Source organism: Entelurus aequoreus, linkage group LG18 (genome assembly GCF_033978785.1).
Source record: "Entelurus aequoreus isolate RoL-2023_Sb linkage group LG18, RoL_Eaeq_v1.1, whole genome shotgun sequence".
Classification (NCBI taxonomy): Eukaryota; Metazoa; Chordata; class Actinopteri; order Syngnathiformes; family Syngnathidae; genus Entelurus; species Entelurus aequoreus.
Genome location: NC_084748.1, coordinates 44,014,586 through 44,030,298, shown reverse-complemented (window position 1 = coordinate 44,030,298; position 15,713 = coordinate 44,014,586). Strand labels below are relative to the sequence as shown.

Sequence of the window (15,713 nt, the reverse complement as noted above, 5' to 3'; positions counted from 1 at the left end):
AAGGTCCTTTAAAAAAAAAATAATAATAAAATAAAATAAGATAAATAAATTAAAAACATTTTCTTGAATAAAAAAGAAAGTACAACAATATAAAAACAGCTACATAGAAACTAGTAATTAATTAAAATGAGTAAAATTAACTGTTAAAGGTTAGTACTATTAGTGGAGCGGCAGCACGCACAATCATGTGTGCTTACGGACTGTATCCCTTGCAGACTGTATTGATATATATTGATATATAATGTAGGAACCAGAATATTAATAACAGAAAGAAACAACAAGGGATGTCCGATAATGGCTTTTTGCCGGTATCCGATATTCCGATATTGTCCAACTCTTTAATTACCGATACCGATATCAACCGATACCGATATCAACTGATACCGATTTATACAGTCGTGGAATTAACACATTATTATGCCTAATTTGGACAACCAGGTATGGTGAAGATAAGGTCCTTTTTTTTTAAAAAAATAATAAAATAAAATAAGATAAATAAATTAAAAACATTTTCTTGAATAAAAAAGAAAGTAAAACAATATAAAAACAGTTACATAGAAACTAGTAATTAATGAAAATGAGTAAAATTAACTGTTAAAGGTTAGTACTATTAGTGGACCAGCAGCACGCACAATCATGTGTGCTTACGGACTGTATCCCTTGCAGACTGTATTGATATATATTGATATATAATGTAGGAACCAGAATATTAATAACAGAAAGAAACAACCCTTTTGTGTGAATGAGTGTAAATGGGGGAGGGAGGTTTTTTGGGTTGGTGCACTAATTGTAAGTGTATTTTGTGTTTTTTTTGTTGATTTAATTTAAAAAAAACAAACAAAAAAAAACGACCCAGAGAATAAAAAAAACGATAATGATAATTTCTGATATTACATTTTAAAGCATTTATCGGCCATGGAGGAGGGAGGTTTTTTGGGTTGGTGCACTAATTGTAAGTGTATCTTGTGTTTTTTTTGTTGATTTAATAAAAAATAAAAAAAGTATTTATTTTATTATTATTTTTAAATTTATTGTGCGGCCCGGTACCAATCGACCGGTGGTTGGGGACCACTGACCTAAATGATTCCCGAGCGTGGCCAACCGCTGCTGCTCACTGCTCCCCTCACCTCCCAGGGGGTGGAACAAGGGGATGGGTCAAATGCAGAGGTTAATTACACCAGTGGTATCACCTATCAGTGGTACTTTAACTTGAACTTCCTCCCGCCCAAGTTTACTCGGGTCACATAAGGCCAACCAGGATAAACTTTGGCTCCTTTTTCGACCCAGGGATCCAAAGCACACGAGTCTCTACGTGACCCTGCCCATCGGTGCAGAATGAGTAAGTGTGTCCGAGCCAGATGGAGGAAAGTAACAAATGGAAAGAACAGGAGGAAGATATCAGTGCAGCCGGATGGAGAGCTTTAGGGACACAGGAGATGATGCATTGGTGGCTGTTGAATTTGCCACAGCTCACTGGGCTTCTAATTTCAGATGCGACTCAGCTGGGGGCGGATATAAACAACCCTCGCAAGTGATTGGCTCACTCGCCTGTCAATCTTCGCAATCCCGCGATGTGGGCGGGACTTGTTGGCCGACCTTTCGTGTTTTGAGTCGCTTCCCTAACATTCTCCTGTCAAGCCGTGCGCTTTTCGCGTCCGTGGCGTGTTTTTGTGAGTGAACGAAACAATGTCTTTTGGTCGTCCTCTCTGTGGAGCGTCTTCCAAGCGCTGTTCACCGGGCTCGACGCTCTAATCGCCAGCCAAGGAACAAAAACGGAGCCGGGGGGAGCGATGAGGAGGAAACAATACTCTGTTGGCGTCTTCTTCCTTGTCTGGAGAGCGTCGCTTTTTCTCAGGTGAGTGTTCACTATATTCACCATCAATTGTGAACACAAGCAAAGTTAGGACCGTTACATTAACAATAACTCACACAATTCACCATGAATTGATTAACGTGGACCCCGATTTAAACAAGTTGAAAAACTTATTGCGGTGTTACCATTTAGTGGTCAATTGTACGGAATATGTACTGTACTGTGCAATCTACTAATACAAGTTTCAATCAATCAACTCTTGTAATAAAAGAGCTCAGCCGATATTATAAATAGTTTATAGTATTTTATAAATATTTTTTTTAAATAATATTATATTAATAGATGAGCAATTTCTGAAGGGATTGCGTGTGAATGTTCCAATGCGGAAGTTGCACTTCAAAATGACTAATTCATTCATTCATTCATTCATTCATTTTTTATTTATCTCCTTCATTGATGTGCATTTTTGATCAATAGACAATTCAACTCTAACAACAAAACACATATTTACACACCTATGCTTGAGAAGGAACATCCATCCATCCATCCATTTTCTACCGCTTGTCCCTTTTTGGGGTCGCGGGGGGTCGCTGGAGCCTATCTCAGCTGCATTCGGGCGGAAAATAAAATATTTTATTTCCTGCTAGGCCTGGGCGATATGGCCTTTTTTTAATATCGCGATACACAATAAATATCTCGATATTGTAAATAGTTTGTAGTATTTTATAAATATTTTTAAAAAAATAATATTATATTAATATATGAGCAATTTCTGAAGGGATTGCGTGTGAATGTTGCAATTCTGAAGTTGCACTTCAAAATGACTAATTCATTCATTCATTCATTCATTCATTCATTCATTCATTCATTCATTCATTCATTTTTTATTTATCTCCTGCATTGATGTGCATTTTTGATCAATAGACAATTCAACTCTAACAACAAAACACATATTTACACACCTATGCTTGAGAAGGAACATCCATCCATCCATCCATTTTTTACCGCTTGTCCCTTTTTGGGGTCGCTGGAGCCTATCTCAGCTGCATTCGGGCGGATAAGAAAATCTTATATTTCCTGCTAGGGCTGGGTGATATGGCCTTTTTTTAATATCGCGATACACGATATATATCTCGATATTGTAAATAGTTTATAGTATTTTATAAAAAAATTTTTTGGAATAATATTATATTAATAGATGAGCAATTTCTGAAGGGATTGCGTGTGAATGTTCCAATGCTGAAGTTGCACTTCAACATGACTCATTCATTAATTTTTTATTTATCTCCTTCATTGATTTGCATTTTTGATCAATAGACAATTCAAATCTAACAACAAAACACATATTTACACACCTATGCTTGAGAAGGAACATCCATCCATCCATCCATTTTCTACCGCTTGTCCCTTTTTGGGGTCGCGGGGGGTCGCTGGAGCCTATCTCAGCTGCATTCGGGCGGAAAATAAAATATTTTATTTCCTGCTAGGCCTGGGCGATATGGCCTTTTTTTAATATCGCGATACACAATAAATATCTCGATATTGTAAATAGTTTGCAGTATTTTATAAATATTTTTTAAAAAATAATATTATATTAATATATGAGCAATTTCTGAAGGGATTGCGTGTGAATGTTCCAATTCTGAAGTTGCACTTCAAAATGACTAATTCATTCATTCATTCATTCATTCATTCATTTTTTATTTATCTCCTGCATTGATGTGCATTTTTGATCAATAGACAATTCAACTCTAACAACAAAACACATATTTACACACCTATGCTTGAGAAGGAACATCCATCCATCCATCCATTTTCTACCGCTTGTCCCTTTTTGGGGTCGCTGGAGCCTATCTCAGCTGCATTCGGGCGGAAAATAGAATCTTTTATTTCCTGCTAGGGCTGGGCGATATGGCCTTTTTTTAATATCGCGATACACGATATATATCTCGATATTGTAAATAGTTTATAGTATTTTATAAAAAAAAATGTTTTGAATAATATTATATTAATAGATGAGCAATTTCTGAAGGGATTGCGTGTGAATGTTCCAATGCGGAAGTTGCACTTCAAAATGACTAATTCATTCATTCATTCATTCATTTTTTATTTATCTCCTTCATTGATGTGCATTTTTGATCAATAGACAATTCAACTCTAACAACAAAACACATATTTACACACCTATGCTTGAGAAGGAACATCCATCCAACCATCCATTTTCTACCGCTTGTCCCTTTTTGGGGTCGCGGGGGGTCGCTGGAGCCTATCTCAGCTGCATTCGGGCGGAAAAGAAAATCTTTTATTTCCTGCTAGGGCTGGGCGATATGGCCTTTTTTAAATATCGCAATACACGATATATATCTCGATATTGTAAATAGTTTATAGTATTTTATAAAAAATTTTTTTTAATAATATTATATTAATTGATGAGCAATTTCTGAAGGGATTGCGTGTGAATGTTCCAATGCTGAAGTTGCACTTCAAATTGACTAATTAATTAATTCATTCATTCATTCATTCATTCATTCATTTTTTATTTATCTCCTTCATTGATGTGCATTTTTGATCAATAGACAATTCAACTCTAACAACAAAACACATATTTACACACCTATGCTTGAGAAGGAACATCCATCCATCCATCCATTTTTTACCGTTTGTCCCTTTTTGGGGTCGCTGGAGCCTATCTCAGCTGCATTCGGGCGGATAAGAAAACCTTATATTTCCTGCTAGGGCTGGGCGATATGGCCTTTTTTTAATATCGCGATACACGATATATATCTCGATATTGTAAATAGTTTATAGTATTTTATAAAAAAAATGTTTTGAATAATATTATATTAATAGATGAGCAATTTCTGAAGGGATTGCGTGTGAATGTTCCAATGCGGAAGTTGCACTTCAAAATGACTAATTCATTCATTCATTCATTCATTTTTTATTTATCTCCTTCATTGATGTGCATTTTTGATCAATAGTCAATTCAACTCTAACAACAAAACACATATTTACACACCTATGCTTGAGAAGGAACATCCATCCATCCATCCATTTTCTACCGCTTGTCCCTTTTTGGGGTCGCGGGGGGTCGCTGGAGCCTATCTCAGCTGCATTCGGGCGGAAAATAAAATATTTTATTTCCTGCTAGGCCTGGGCGATATGGCCTTTTTTTAATATCGCGATACACAATAAATATCTCAATATTGTAAATAGTTTGTAGTATTTTATAAATATTTTTTTTAAAATAATATTATATTAATAGATGAGCAATTTCTGAAGGGATTGCGTGTGAATGTTCCAATGCGGAAGTTGCACTTCAAAATGACTAATTCATTCATTCATTCATTCATTCATTCATTCATTTTTTATTTATCACCTTCATTGATGTGCATTTTTGATCAATAGACAATTCAAATCTAACAACAAAACACATATTTACACACCTATGCTTGAGAAAGAACATCCATCCATCCATCCATTTTTTACCGCTTGTCCCTTTTTGGGGTCGCTGGAGCCTATCTCAGCTGCATTCAGGCGGATAAGAAAATCTTATATTTCCTGCTAGGGCTGGGCGATATGGCCTTTTTTTAATATCGCGATACACGATATATAACTCGATATTGTAAATAGTTTATAGTATTTCATAAATATTTTTTTTTGAATAATATTATATTAATTGATGAGCAATTTCTGAAGGGATTGCGTGTGAATGTGCCAATGCTGAAGTTGCACTTCAAAATGACTCATTTATTCATTCATTCATTCATTTTTTATTTATCTCCTTCATTGATGTGCATTTTTGATCAATAGACAATTCAACTCTAACAACAAAACACATATTTACACACCTATGCTTGAGAAGGAACATCCATCCATCCATCCATTTACTACCGCTTGTCCCTTTTTGGGGTCGCGGGGGGTCGCTGGAGCCTATCTCAGCTGCATTCGGGCGGAAAAGAAAATCTTTTATTTCCTGCTAGGGCTGGGCGATATGGCCTTTTTTTAATATCGCGATACACGATATATATCTCGATATTGTTAATAGTTTATAGTATTTTATAAAAAAAATGTTTTGAATAATATTATATTAATAGATGAGCAATTTCTGAAGGGATTGCGTGTGAATGCTCCAATTCTGAAGTTGCACTTCAAAATGACTAATTCATTCATTCATTCATTCATTCATTCATTCATTCATTCATTCATTTTTTATTTATCTTCTTCATTGATGTGCATTTTTGATCAATAGACAATTCAAATCTAACAACAAAACACATATTTACACACCTATGCTTGAGAAGGAACATCCATCCATCCATCCATTTTCTACCGCTTGTCCCTTTTTGGGGTCGTGGGGGGTCGCTGGAGCCTATCTCAGCTGCATTCGGGCGGAAAATAAAATCTTATATTTCCTGCTAGGGCTGGGCGGTATGGCCTTTTTTTAATATCGCGATACACGATATATATCGCGATATTGTAAATAGTTTATAGTATTTTATTAAAAAAAATGTTTTTAATAATATTATATTAATTGATGAGCAATTTCTGAAGGGATTGCGTGTGAATGTTCCAATGCTTAAGTTTCACTTCAAAATGACTAATTCATTCATTCATTCATTTTTTATTTATCTTCTTCATTGATGTGCATTTTTGATCAATAGACAATTCAACTCCATATATATATCTCCATATTGTAAATAGTTTATAGTATTTTATAAAAAAAATATTTTTAATAATATTATATTAATTGATGAGCAATTTCTGAAGGGATTGCGTGTGAATGCTCCAATGCTGAAGTTGCACTTCAAAATGACTAATTCATTCATTCATTCATTCATTCATTCATTCATTTTTTATTTATCTCCTTCATTGATGTGCATTTTTGATCAATAGACAATTCAAATCTAACAACAAAACACATATTTACACACCTATGCTTGAGAAGGAACATCCATCCATCCATCCATTTTCTACCGCTTGTCCCTTTTTGGGGTCGCGGGGGGTCGCTGGAGCCTATCTCAGCTGCATTCGGGCGGAAAAGAAAATCTTTTATTTCCTGCTAGGGCTGGGCGATATGGCCTTTTTTTTAATATCACGATACACAATATATATCTCGATATTGTAAATAGTTTATAGTATTTCATAAATATATATTTTTTAATAATATTATATTAATTGATGAGCAATTTCTGAAGGGATTGCGTGTGAATGTTCCAATGCGGAAGTTGCACTTCAACATGACTCATTCATTCATTCATTCATTCATTTTTTATTTATCTCCTTCATTGATGTGCATTTTTGATCAATAGACAATTCAAATCTAACAACAAAACACATATTTACACACCTATGCTTGAGAAGGAACATCCATCCATCCATCCATTTTCTACCGCTTGTCCCTTTTTGGGGTCGCGGGGGGTCGCTGGAGCCTATCTCAGCTGCATTCGGGCGGAAAATAAAATATTTTATTTCCTGCTAGGCCTGGGCGATATGGCCTTTTTTTAATATCGCGATACACAATAAATATCTCGATATTGTAAATAGTTTGTAGTATTTTATAAATATTTTTAAAAAAATAATATTATATTAATATATGAGCAATTTCTGAAGGGATTGCGTGTGAATGTTCCAATTCTGAAGTTGCACTTCAAAATGACTAATTCATTCATTCATTCATTCATTCATTCATTCATTCATTTTTTATTTATCTCCTGCATTGATGTGCATTTTTGATCAATAGACAATTCAACTCTAACAACAAAACACATATTTACACACCTATGCTTGAGAAGGAACATCCATCCATCCATCCATTTTTTACCGTTTGTCCCTTTTTGGGGTCGATGGAGCCTATCTCAGCTGCATTCGGGCGGATAAGAAAACCTTATATTTCCTGCTAGGGCTGGGCGATATGGCCTTTTTTTAATATCGCGATACACGATATATATCTCGATATTGTAAATAGTTTATAGTATTTTATAAAAAAAATGTTTTGAATAATATTATATTAATAGATGAGCAATTTCTGAAGGGATTGCGTGTGAATGTTCCAATGCGGAAGTTGCACTTCAAAATGACTAATTCATTAATTCATTCATTCATTTTTTATTTATCTCCTTCATTGATGTGCATTTTTGATCAATAGACAATTCAACTCTAACAACAAAACACATATTTACACACCTATGCTTGAGAAGGAACATCCATCCATCCATCCATTTTCTACCGCTTGTCCCTTTTTGGGGTCGCGGGGGGTCGCTGGAGCCTATCTCAGCTGCATTCGGGCGGAAAAGAAAATCTTATATTTCCTGCTAGGGCTGGGCGATATGGCCTTTTTTTAATATCGCGATACACGATATATATCTCGATATTGTAAATAGTTTATAGTATTTTATAAAAAAAATGTTTTGAATAATATTATATTAATTGATGAGCAATTTCTGAAGGGATTGCGTGTGAATGTTCCAATGCTGAAGTTGCACTTCAAAATTACTAATTCATTCATTCATTCATTTTTTATTTATCTCCTTCATTGATGTGCATTTTTGATCAATAGACAATTCAACTCTAACAACAAAACACATATTTACACACCTATGCTTGAGAAGGAACATCCATCCATCCATCCATCCATTTTCTACCGCTTGTCACTTTTTGGGGTCGCGGGGGGTCGCTGGAGCCTATCTCAGCTGCATTCGGGCGAAAAAGAAAATCTTTCATTTCCTGCTAGGGCTGGGCGATATGGCCTTTTTTTAATATCGCGATACACGATATATATCTCGATATTGTAAATAGTTTATAGTATTTCATAAAAAAAACATTTTTTGAGTAATATTATATTAATTGATGAGCAATTTCTGAAGGGATTGCGTGTGAATGCTCCAATGCTGAAGTTGCACTTCAAAATGACTAATTCATTCATTCATTCATTCATTTTTTATTTATCTCCTTCATTGATGTGCATTTTTGATCAATAGACAATTCAAATCTAACAACAAAACACATATTTACACACCTATGCTTGAGAAGGAACATCCATCCATCCATTTTTTACCGCTTGTCCCTTTTTGGGGTCGCGGGGGGTCGCTGGAGCCTATCTCAGCTGCATTCGGGCGAAAAAGAAAATCTTTCATTTCCTGCTAGGGCTGGGCGATATGGCCTTTTTTTAATATCGCGATACACAATATATATCTCGATATTGTAAATAGTTTATAGTATTTCATAAAAAAAACATTTTTTGAGTAATATTATATTAATTGATGAGCAATTTCTGAAGGGATTGCGTGTGAATGCTCCAATGCTGAAGTTGCACTTCAAAATGACTCATTCATTCATTCATTCATTCATTTTTTATTTATCTCCTTCATTGATGTGCATTTTTGATCAATAGACAATTCAAATCTAACAACAAAACACATATTCACACACCTATGCTTGAGAGGGTGAACATCCATCCATCCATCCATTTTCTACCGCTTGTCCCTTTTTGGGGTCGCGGGGGGTCGCTGGAGCCTATCTCAGCTGCATTCGGGCGGAAAATAAAATCTTATATTTCCTGTTAGGGCTGGGCGATATGGCCTTTTTTTTAATATCGCGATACACAATATATATCTCGATATTGTAAATAGTTTGTAGTATTTCATAAATATTATTTTTTTAATAATATTATATTAATTGATGAGCAATTTCTGAAGGGATTGCGTGTGAATGCTCCAATGCTGAAGTTGCACTTCAAAATGACTCATTCATTCATTCATTCATTTTTTATTTATCTCCTTCATTGATGTGCATTTTTGATCAATAGACAATTCAACTCTAACAACAAAACACATATTTACACACCTATGCTTGAGAAGGAACGGGATGAACAAAATCTTTTATTTCCTGCTAGGGCTGGGCGATATGGCCTTTTTTTTAAATCGCGATATTTTAAGTCCATATCGCGATACACGATATATATCTCGATATTTTGCCTTTGCCTTGAATGAACACTTGATGCATATAATCACAGCAGTATGATTCTATGTGTCTACGTTAAAACAGTCTTCTTCTGCATTAATATATGCTACTTTTAAACTTTCATGCAGAGAAGGAAATCACAACTAAAAAAAGTCAAAAAAAATTTCATACGGTGTTGATCTGGAAATGTTTGCGTCTGCATTTTGATGGTGTGGGCGTGTGGCACCGACCGGAGATGTTGACATGCGGAGTAAGTACTCTACATTCTCTAGCGGGTGACTTTTCAAATGATGCTACATATTAGCAGTAATGCTACTTTTTATAGCAACGTTTTTGCCCCACACTTGACAAATTACGGTTGTCTGTTGTGGAAGTTTGAAAAATGGCCCATTGATTTCAATGGGAATTTCATGGAAATTTTGGGGGGAAAAAACTTGAATGATTTGAATGAGTTGAAAAGGTTGGTGTTGAAATTTTTCAAAATCGGTGGAGAAATCTTGAAGTAGTAACATGTTGAATTGGGAAATGGTATTATGGAACTCCTGAAATTTCGGGAAAAGCGGTAATTTTTCCATTTTTTTTTGTCTTAATTAAGAGGAAGGTTTTGACGGTGGAATTGTTGAAATGCATTGCAAAATGTAGAAGGAGTAGTTGCCAGAAAAAAGGGTGGAAATAGGGCTTTGGAAAACCCAGGAATTGTGGAAAATACTGGAATTTTTTGGAACTTGGAAAAATTGTAGTTTGAATTTCCAGAATGGTGGAATATGTTGAAGGTGGAATAGTATGAATAGGTTGACAAATTTGGAAATGGTGAATGTTTGAAAAGTGGCCAATTCATTTTACATTGGGAAAAAATGTCCAGAAAATCTGGGAATTTTGGGAATTTAAAACAGTTTGAAGTTGGAACGGGTTGAATCGGATTTAAAAAAAAAGTGGGAGTTGTGGAACTTTGAAAAATGGCCAATTGATTTCAATAGGAATTTCATGGAAATTTTTGGGGAAAAAAACTTGAATGGTCTGAATGAGTTGAAATGGTTGGTGTTGAAATTTTTAAAAAATCGGAGAAATGTTGAAGTAGTAACATGTTGAATTGGGAAATGGTATTATGGAACTCCTGGAATTTTGGGAAAAGCGGTAATTTTTCCAGGTTTTTTTGTCCTAATTAAGAGGAAGGTTTTGACGGTGGAATTGTTGAAATGCATTGAAAAATGTGGAAGGAGTAGTTGCCAGAAAAAAGGGTGGAAATAGGGCTTTGGAAAACCCAGGAATTGTGGAAAATACTGGAATTTTTTGGAACTTGGAAAAATTGTAGTTTGAATTTCCAGAATGGTGGAATATGTTGAAGGTGGAATAGTATAAATAGGTTGAAAAATTTGGAAATGGTGAATGTTTTAAAAGTGGCCAATTCATTTTGAATTGGGAAAACATTTCCCAGAAATCTGGGAATTTGGGGAATTTGGAACATTTTGAAGTTAGAACGGTTTAAATCGGATAAAAAAAAATGTGGGAGTTGTGGAACTTTGAAAAATGGTCCATTGATTTCAATGGGAATTTCATGGACATTTTAGGGGAAAAAAACTTGAATGATCTGAATGAGTTGAAAAGATTGGTGTTGAAATTTTTCAAAATCGGTGGAGAAATTTTGAAGTAGTAACATGTTGAATTGGGAAATGGTATTATGGAACTCCTGGAATTTCGGGAAAAACGGTAATTTTTCCAGGTTTTTTTGTCCTAATTAAGAGGAAGGTTTTGACGGTGGAATTGTTGAAATGCATTGAAAAATGTGGAAGGAGTAGTTGCCAGAAAAAAGGGTGGAAATAGGGCTTTGGAAAACCCAGGAATTGTGGAAAATACTGGAATTTTTTGGAACTTGGAAAAATTGTAGTTTGAATTTCCAGAATGGTGGAATATGTTGAAGGTGGAATAGTATGAATAGGTTGAAAAATGTGGAAATGGTGAATGTTTGAAAAGTGGCCAATTCATTTTGAATTGGGAAAACATTTCCTAGAAATCTGGGAATTTGGGGAATTTGGAACATTTTGAAGTTAGAATGGTTTAAATCGGATAAAAAAAATTGTGGGAGTTGTGGAACTTTGAAAAATGGTCCATTGATTTCAATGGGAATTTCATGGAAATTTTTGGGGAAAAAAACTTGAATGATCTGAATGAGTTGAAAAGGTTGGTGTTGAAATTTTTCAAAATCGGTGGAGAAATTTTGAAGTAGTAACATGTTGAATTGGGAAATGGTATTATGGAACTCCTGGAATTTCGGGAAAAGCGGTAATTTTTCCATTTTTTTGTGTCCTAATTAAGAGGAAGGTTTTGACGGTGGAATTGTTGAAATGCATTGAAAAATGTGGAAGGAGTAGTTGCCAGAAAAAAGGGTGGAAAGAGGGCTTTGGAAAACCCAGGAATTGTGGAAAATACTGGAATTTTTTGGAACTTGGAAAAATTGTAGTTTGAATTTCCAGAATGGTGGAATATGTTGAAGGTGGAATAATATGAATAGGTTGAAAAATGTGGAAATGGTGAATGTTTGAAAAGTGGCCAATTCATTTTGAATTGGGAAAACATTTCCCAGAAATCTGGGAATTTGGGGAATTTGGAACATTTTGAAGTTAGAACGGTTTAAATCGGATTAAAAAAAATGTGGGAGTTGTGGAACTTTGAAAAATGGTCCATTGATTTCAATGGGAATTTCATGGAAATTTTTTGGGGAAAAAACTTGAATGATCTGAATGAGTTGAAAAGGTTGGTGTTGAAATTTTTCAAAATCGGTGGAGAAATCTTGAAGTAGTAACATGTTGAATTGGGAAATAGTATTATGGAACTCCTGGAATTTCGGGAAAAGCGGTAATTTTTCCAGTTTTTTGTGTCCTAATTAAGAGGAAGGTTTTGACGGTGGAATTGTTGAAATGCATTGAAAAATGTGGAAGGAGTAGTTGCCAGAAAAAAGGGTGGAAATAGGGTTTTGGAAAACCCAGGAATTGTGGAAAATACTGGAATTTTTTGGAACTTGGAAAAATTGTAGTTTGAATTTCCAGAATGGTGGAATATGTTGAAGGTGGAATAATATGAATAGGTTGAAAAATTTGGAAATGGTGAATGTTTGAAAAGTGGCCAATTCATTTTACATTGGGAAAAAATGTCCAGAAAATCTGGGAATTTTGGGAATTTAAAACAGTTTGAAGTTGGAACGGGTTGAATCGGATTAAAAAAGAAAGTGGGAGTTGTGGAACTTTGAAAAATGGCCAATTGATTTCAATAGGAATTTCATGGAAATTTTTTGGGGAAAAAACTTGAATGGTCTGAATGAGTTGAAATGGTTGGTGTTGAAATTTTTAAAAAATCGGAGAAATGTTGAAGTAGTAATATGTTGAATTGGGAAATGGTATTATGGAACTCCTGGAATTTCGGGAAAAGCGGTAATTTTTCCAGGTTTTTTTGTCCTAATTAAGAGGAAGGTTTTGACGGTGGAATTGTTGAAATGCATTGAAAAATGTGGAAGGAGTAGTTGCCAGAAAAAAGGGTGGAAATAGGGCTTTGGAAAACCCAGGAATTGTGGAAAATACTGGAATTTTTTGGAACTTGGAAAAATTGTAGTTTGAATTTCCAGAATGGTGGAATATGTTGAAGGTGGAATAGTATGAATAGGTTGAAAAATGTGGAAATGGTGAATGTTTGAAAAGTGGCCAATTCATTTTGAATTGGGAAAACATTTCCCGGGAATTTGGGGAATTTGGAACATTTTGAAGTTAGAACGGTTTAAATCAGATTTAAAAAAATGTGGGAGTTGTGGAACTTTGAAAAATGGTCCATTGATTTCAATGGGAATTTCATGGAAATTTTGGGGGAAAAAAACTTGAATGATCTGAATGAGTTGAAAAGGTTGGTGTTGAAATTTTTCAAAATCGGTGGAGAAATTTTGAAGTAGTAACATGTTGAATTGGGAAATGGTATTATGGAACTCCTGGAATTTCGGGAAAAGCGGTAATTTTTCCATTTTTTTTGTCTTCTTAAGAGGAAGGTTTTGACGGTGGAATTGTTGAAATGCATTGAAAAATGTGGAAGGAGTAGTTGCCAGAAAAAAGGGTGGAAATAGGGCTTTGGAAAACCCAGGAATTGTGGAAAATACTGGAATTTTTTGGAACTTGTAAAAATTGTAGTTTGAATTTCCAGAATGGTGGAATATGTTGAAGGTGGAATAATATGAATAGGTTGAAAAATGTGGAAATGGTGAATGTTTGAAAAGTGGCCAATTCATTTTAAATGGGGAAAAAATGTCCCCGGACATCTGGGAATTTTTGGAGTTTGGAACAGTTTGAAGTTGGAACGGTTTGAATCGGGTGAAAAATGTGGAAGGTAGAGCGCGCCAAAATCTGGAGAAGAATAATAATAAATAGATTAATTTTGATGTAGAAAACCATATAAATGTTTTCAAGCATTCACACAATAATAATACTATGAAGTTAAATAAGTCAATGCTTGTCTTGTATGTTGATGAAAGTACAAGACAAATGTACAACTTTTATTTTGGTGTTCATTTACAAGAAGGCAAAAGTAAAAATATAAAATAATCATAAGTTATCATAATTCAAATAATAATAAAAATAATAGAATAGAATAGAATGCCTTTTACTGTCACTATACCCAGGTACAATGAGATTAAAAGCAACTCCTGTATCAGTGCGACAGTCTATAAATATGCAAAACAAAGGAAGGAAAGAAAATAAATAGTGCAAAAGGAGGTATGGTGCACAGTCCAGTCTTGAGAGCGAATGTTCTGAATGTGTTGTTTAAATATTATACCGGAATAGAATAGAATAGAGTTTTATTGTCATTATTACAGTGAACAGGTTCAAAGAACAACACAATTGGAGCAGATCTCCTAAGGTGCATACACAATAATATAGTAATATAAATAGTAAAAAAGAAGATATATATATCTTTATATATATGTATACTGTATATCCACATACATGCATATATCCATAAATATGCATATATATACATATACATATATACACATATATATATACATATTTACACACACATACACATATATATTCACATCAGGGCATTTTCTTGCCCGGATGTGGGATCTGAGCCGAGGATGTCGTTGTGGCTTGTGCAGCCCTTTGAGACACTCGTGATGTAGGGCCATATAAGTAAACATTGATTGATATATACACATATACATATACACATGCACACATATACATACACTTACAGTCTGCACTTACACTGCACAGTCCAACATTATTGCACATTATAGTCCGAAAAATAAAAGACGAGGACATGACGGACACGTTGTGTTCACTCAGGTCATGTTAAATGCTACTATGGCTCTTGGGTAAAAACTGCTTTTTATTTGTGCCCGCTTTTAGCACCCTATAGCAGTGGGCCCCAACCACCGGTCCGTGGATCGATTGGTACCGGGCCGCACAAGAATTTAAAAAAAATATACACTACCGTTCAAAAGTTTGGGGTCACCCAAACAATTTTGTGGAATAGCCTTAATTTCGAAGAACAAGAATAGACTGTCAAGTTTCAGATGAAAGTTCTCTTTTTCTGGCCATTTTGAGCGTTTAATTGACCCCACAAATGTGATGCTCCAGAAACTCAATCTGCTCAAAGGAAGGTCAGTTTTGTAGCTTCTGTAACGAGCTAAACTGTTTTCAGATGTGTGAACATGATTGCACAAGGGTTTTCTAATCATCAATTAGCCTTCTGAGCCAATGAGCAAACACATTGTACCATTAGAACACTGGAGTGATAGTTGCTGGAAATGGGCCTCTATACACCTATGTAGATATTGCACCAAAAACCAGACATTTGCAGCTAGAATAGTCATTTACCACATTAGCAATGTATAGAGTGTATTTCTTTAAAATTAAGACTAGTTTAAAGTGTTTTTCCTTCAAAAATAAGGACATTT

At 34.8% G+C, this 15,713-nt stretch overlaps 1 protein-coding gene across 3 annotated transcripts in view; it reads left to right on the top strand.

Moving 5' to 3' along the window:
- Positions 1–1,558: 1,558 nt before the first annotated feature.
- The window catches only part of glra3 (glycine receptor, alpha 3), a 128,490-nt gene continuing 114,335 nt past the window's right edge, over positions 1,559–15,713 (top strand). For all 3 annotated transcript variants that reach the window (XM_062027208.1, XM_062027207.1, XM_062027210.1), the window contains exon 1: positions 1,559–1,855. In XM_062027208.1, coding sequence (XP_061883192.1) covers positions 1,791–1,855 — 65 coding nt within the window. In that variant the 5' untranslated portion in view covers positions 1,559–1,790. The remainder of the gene's footprint in view (positions 1,856–15,713) is intronic.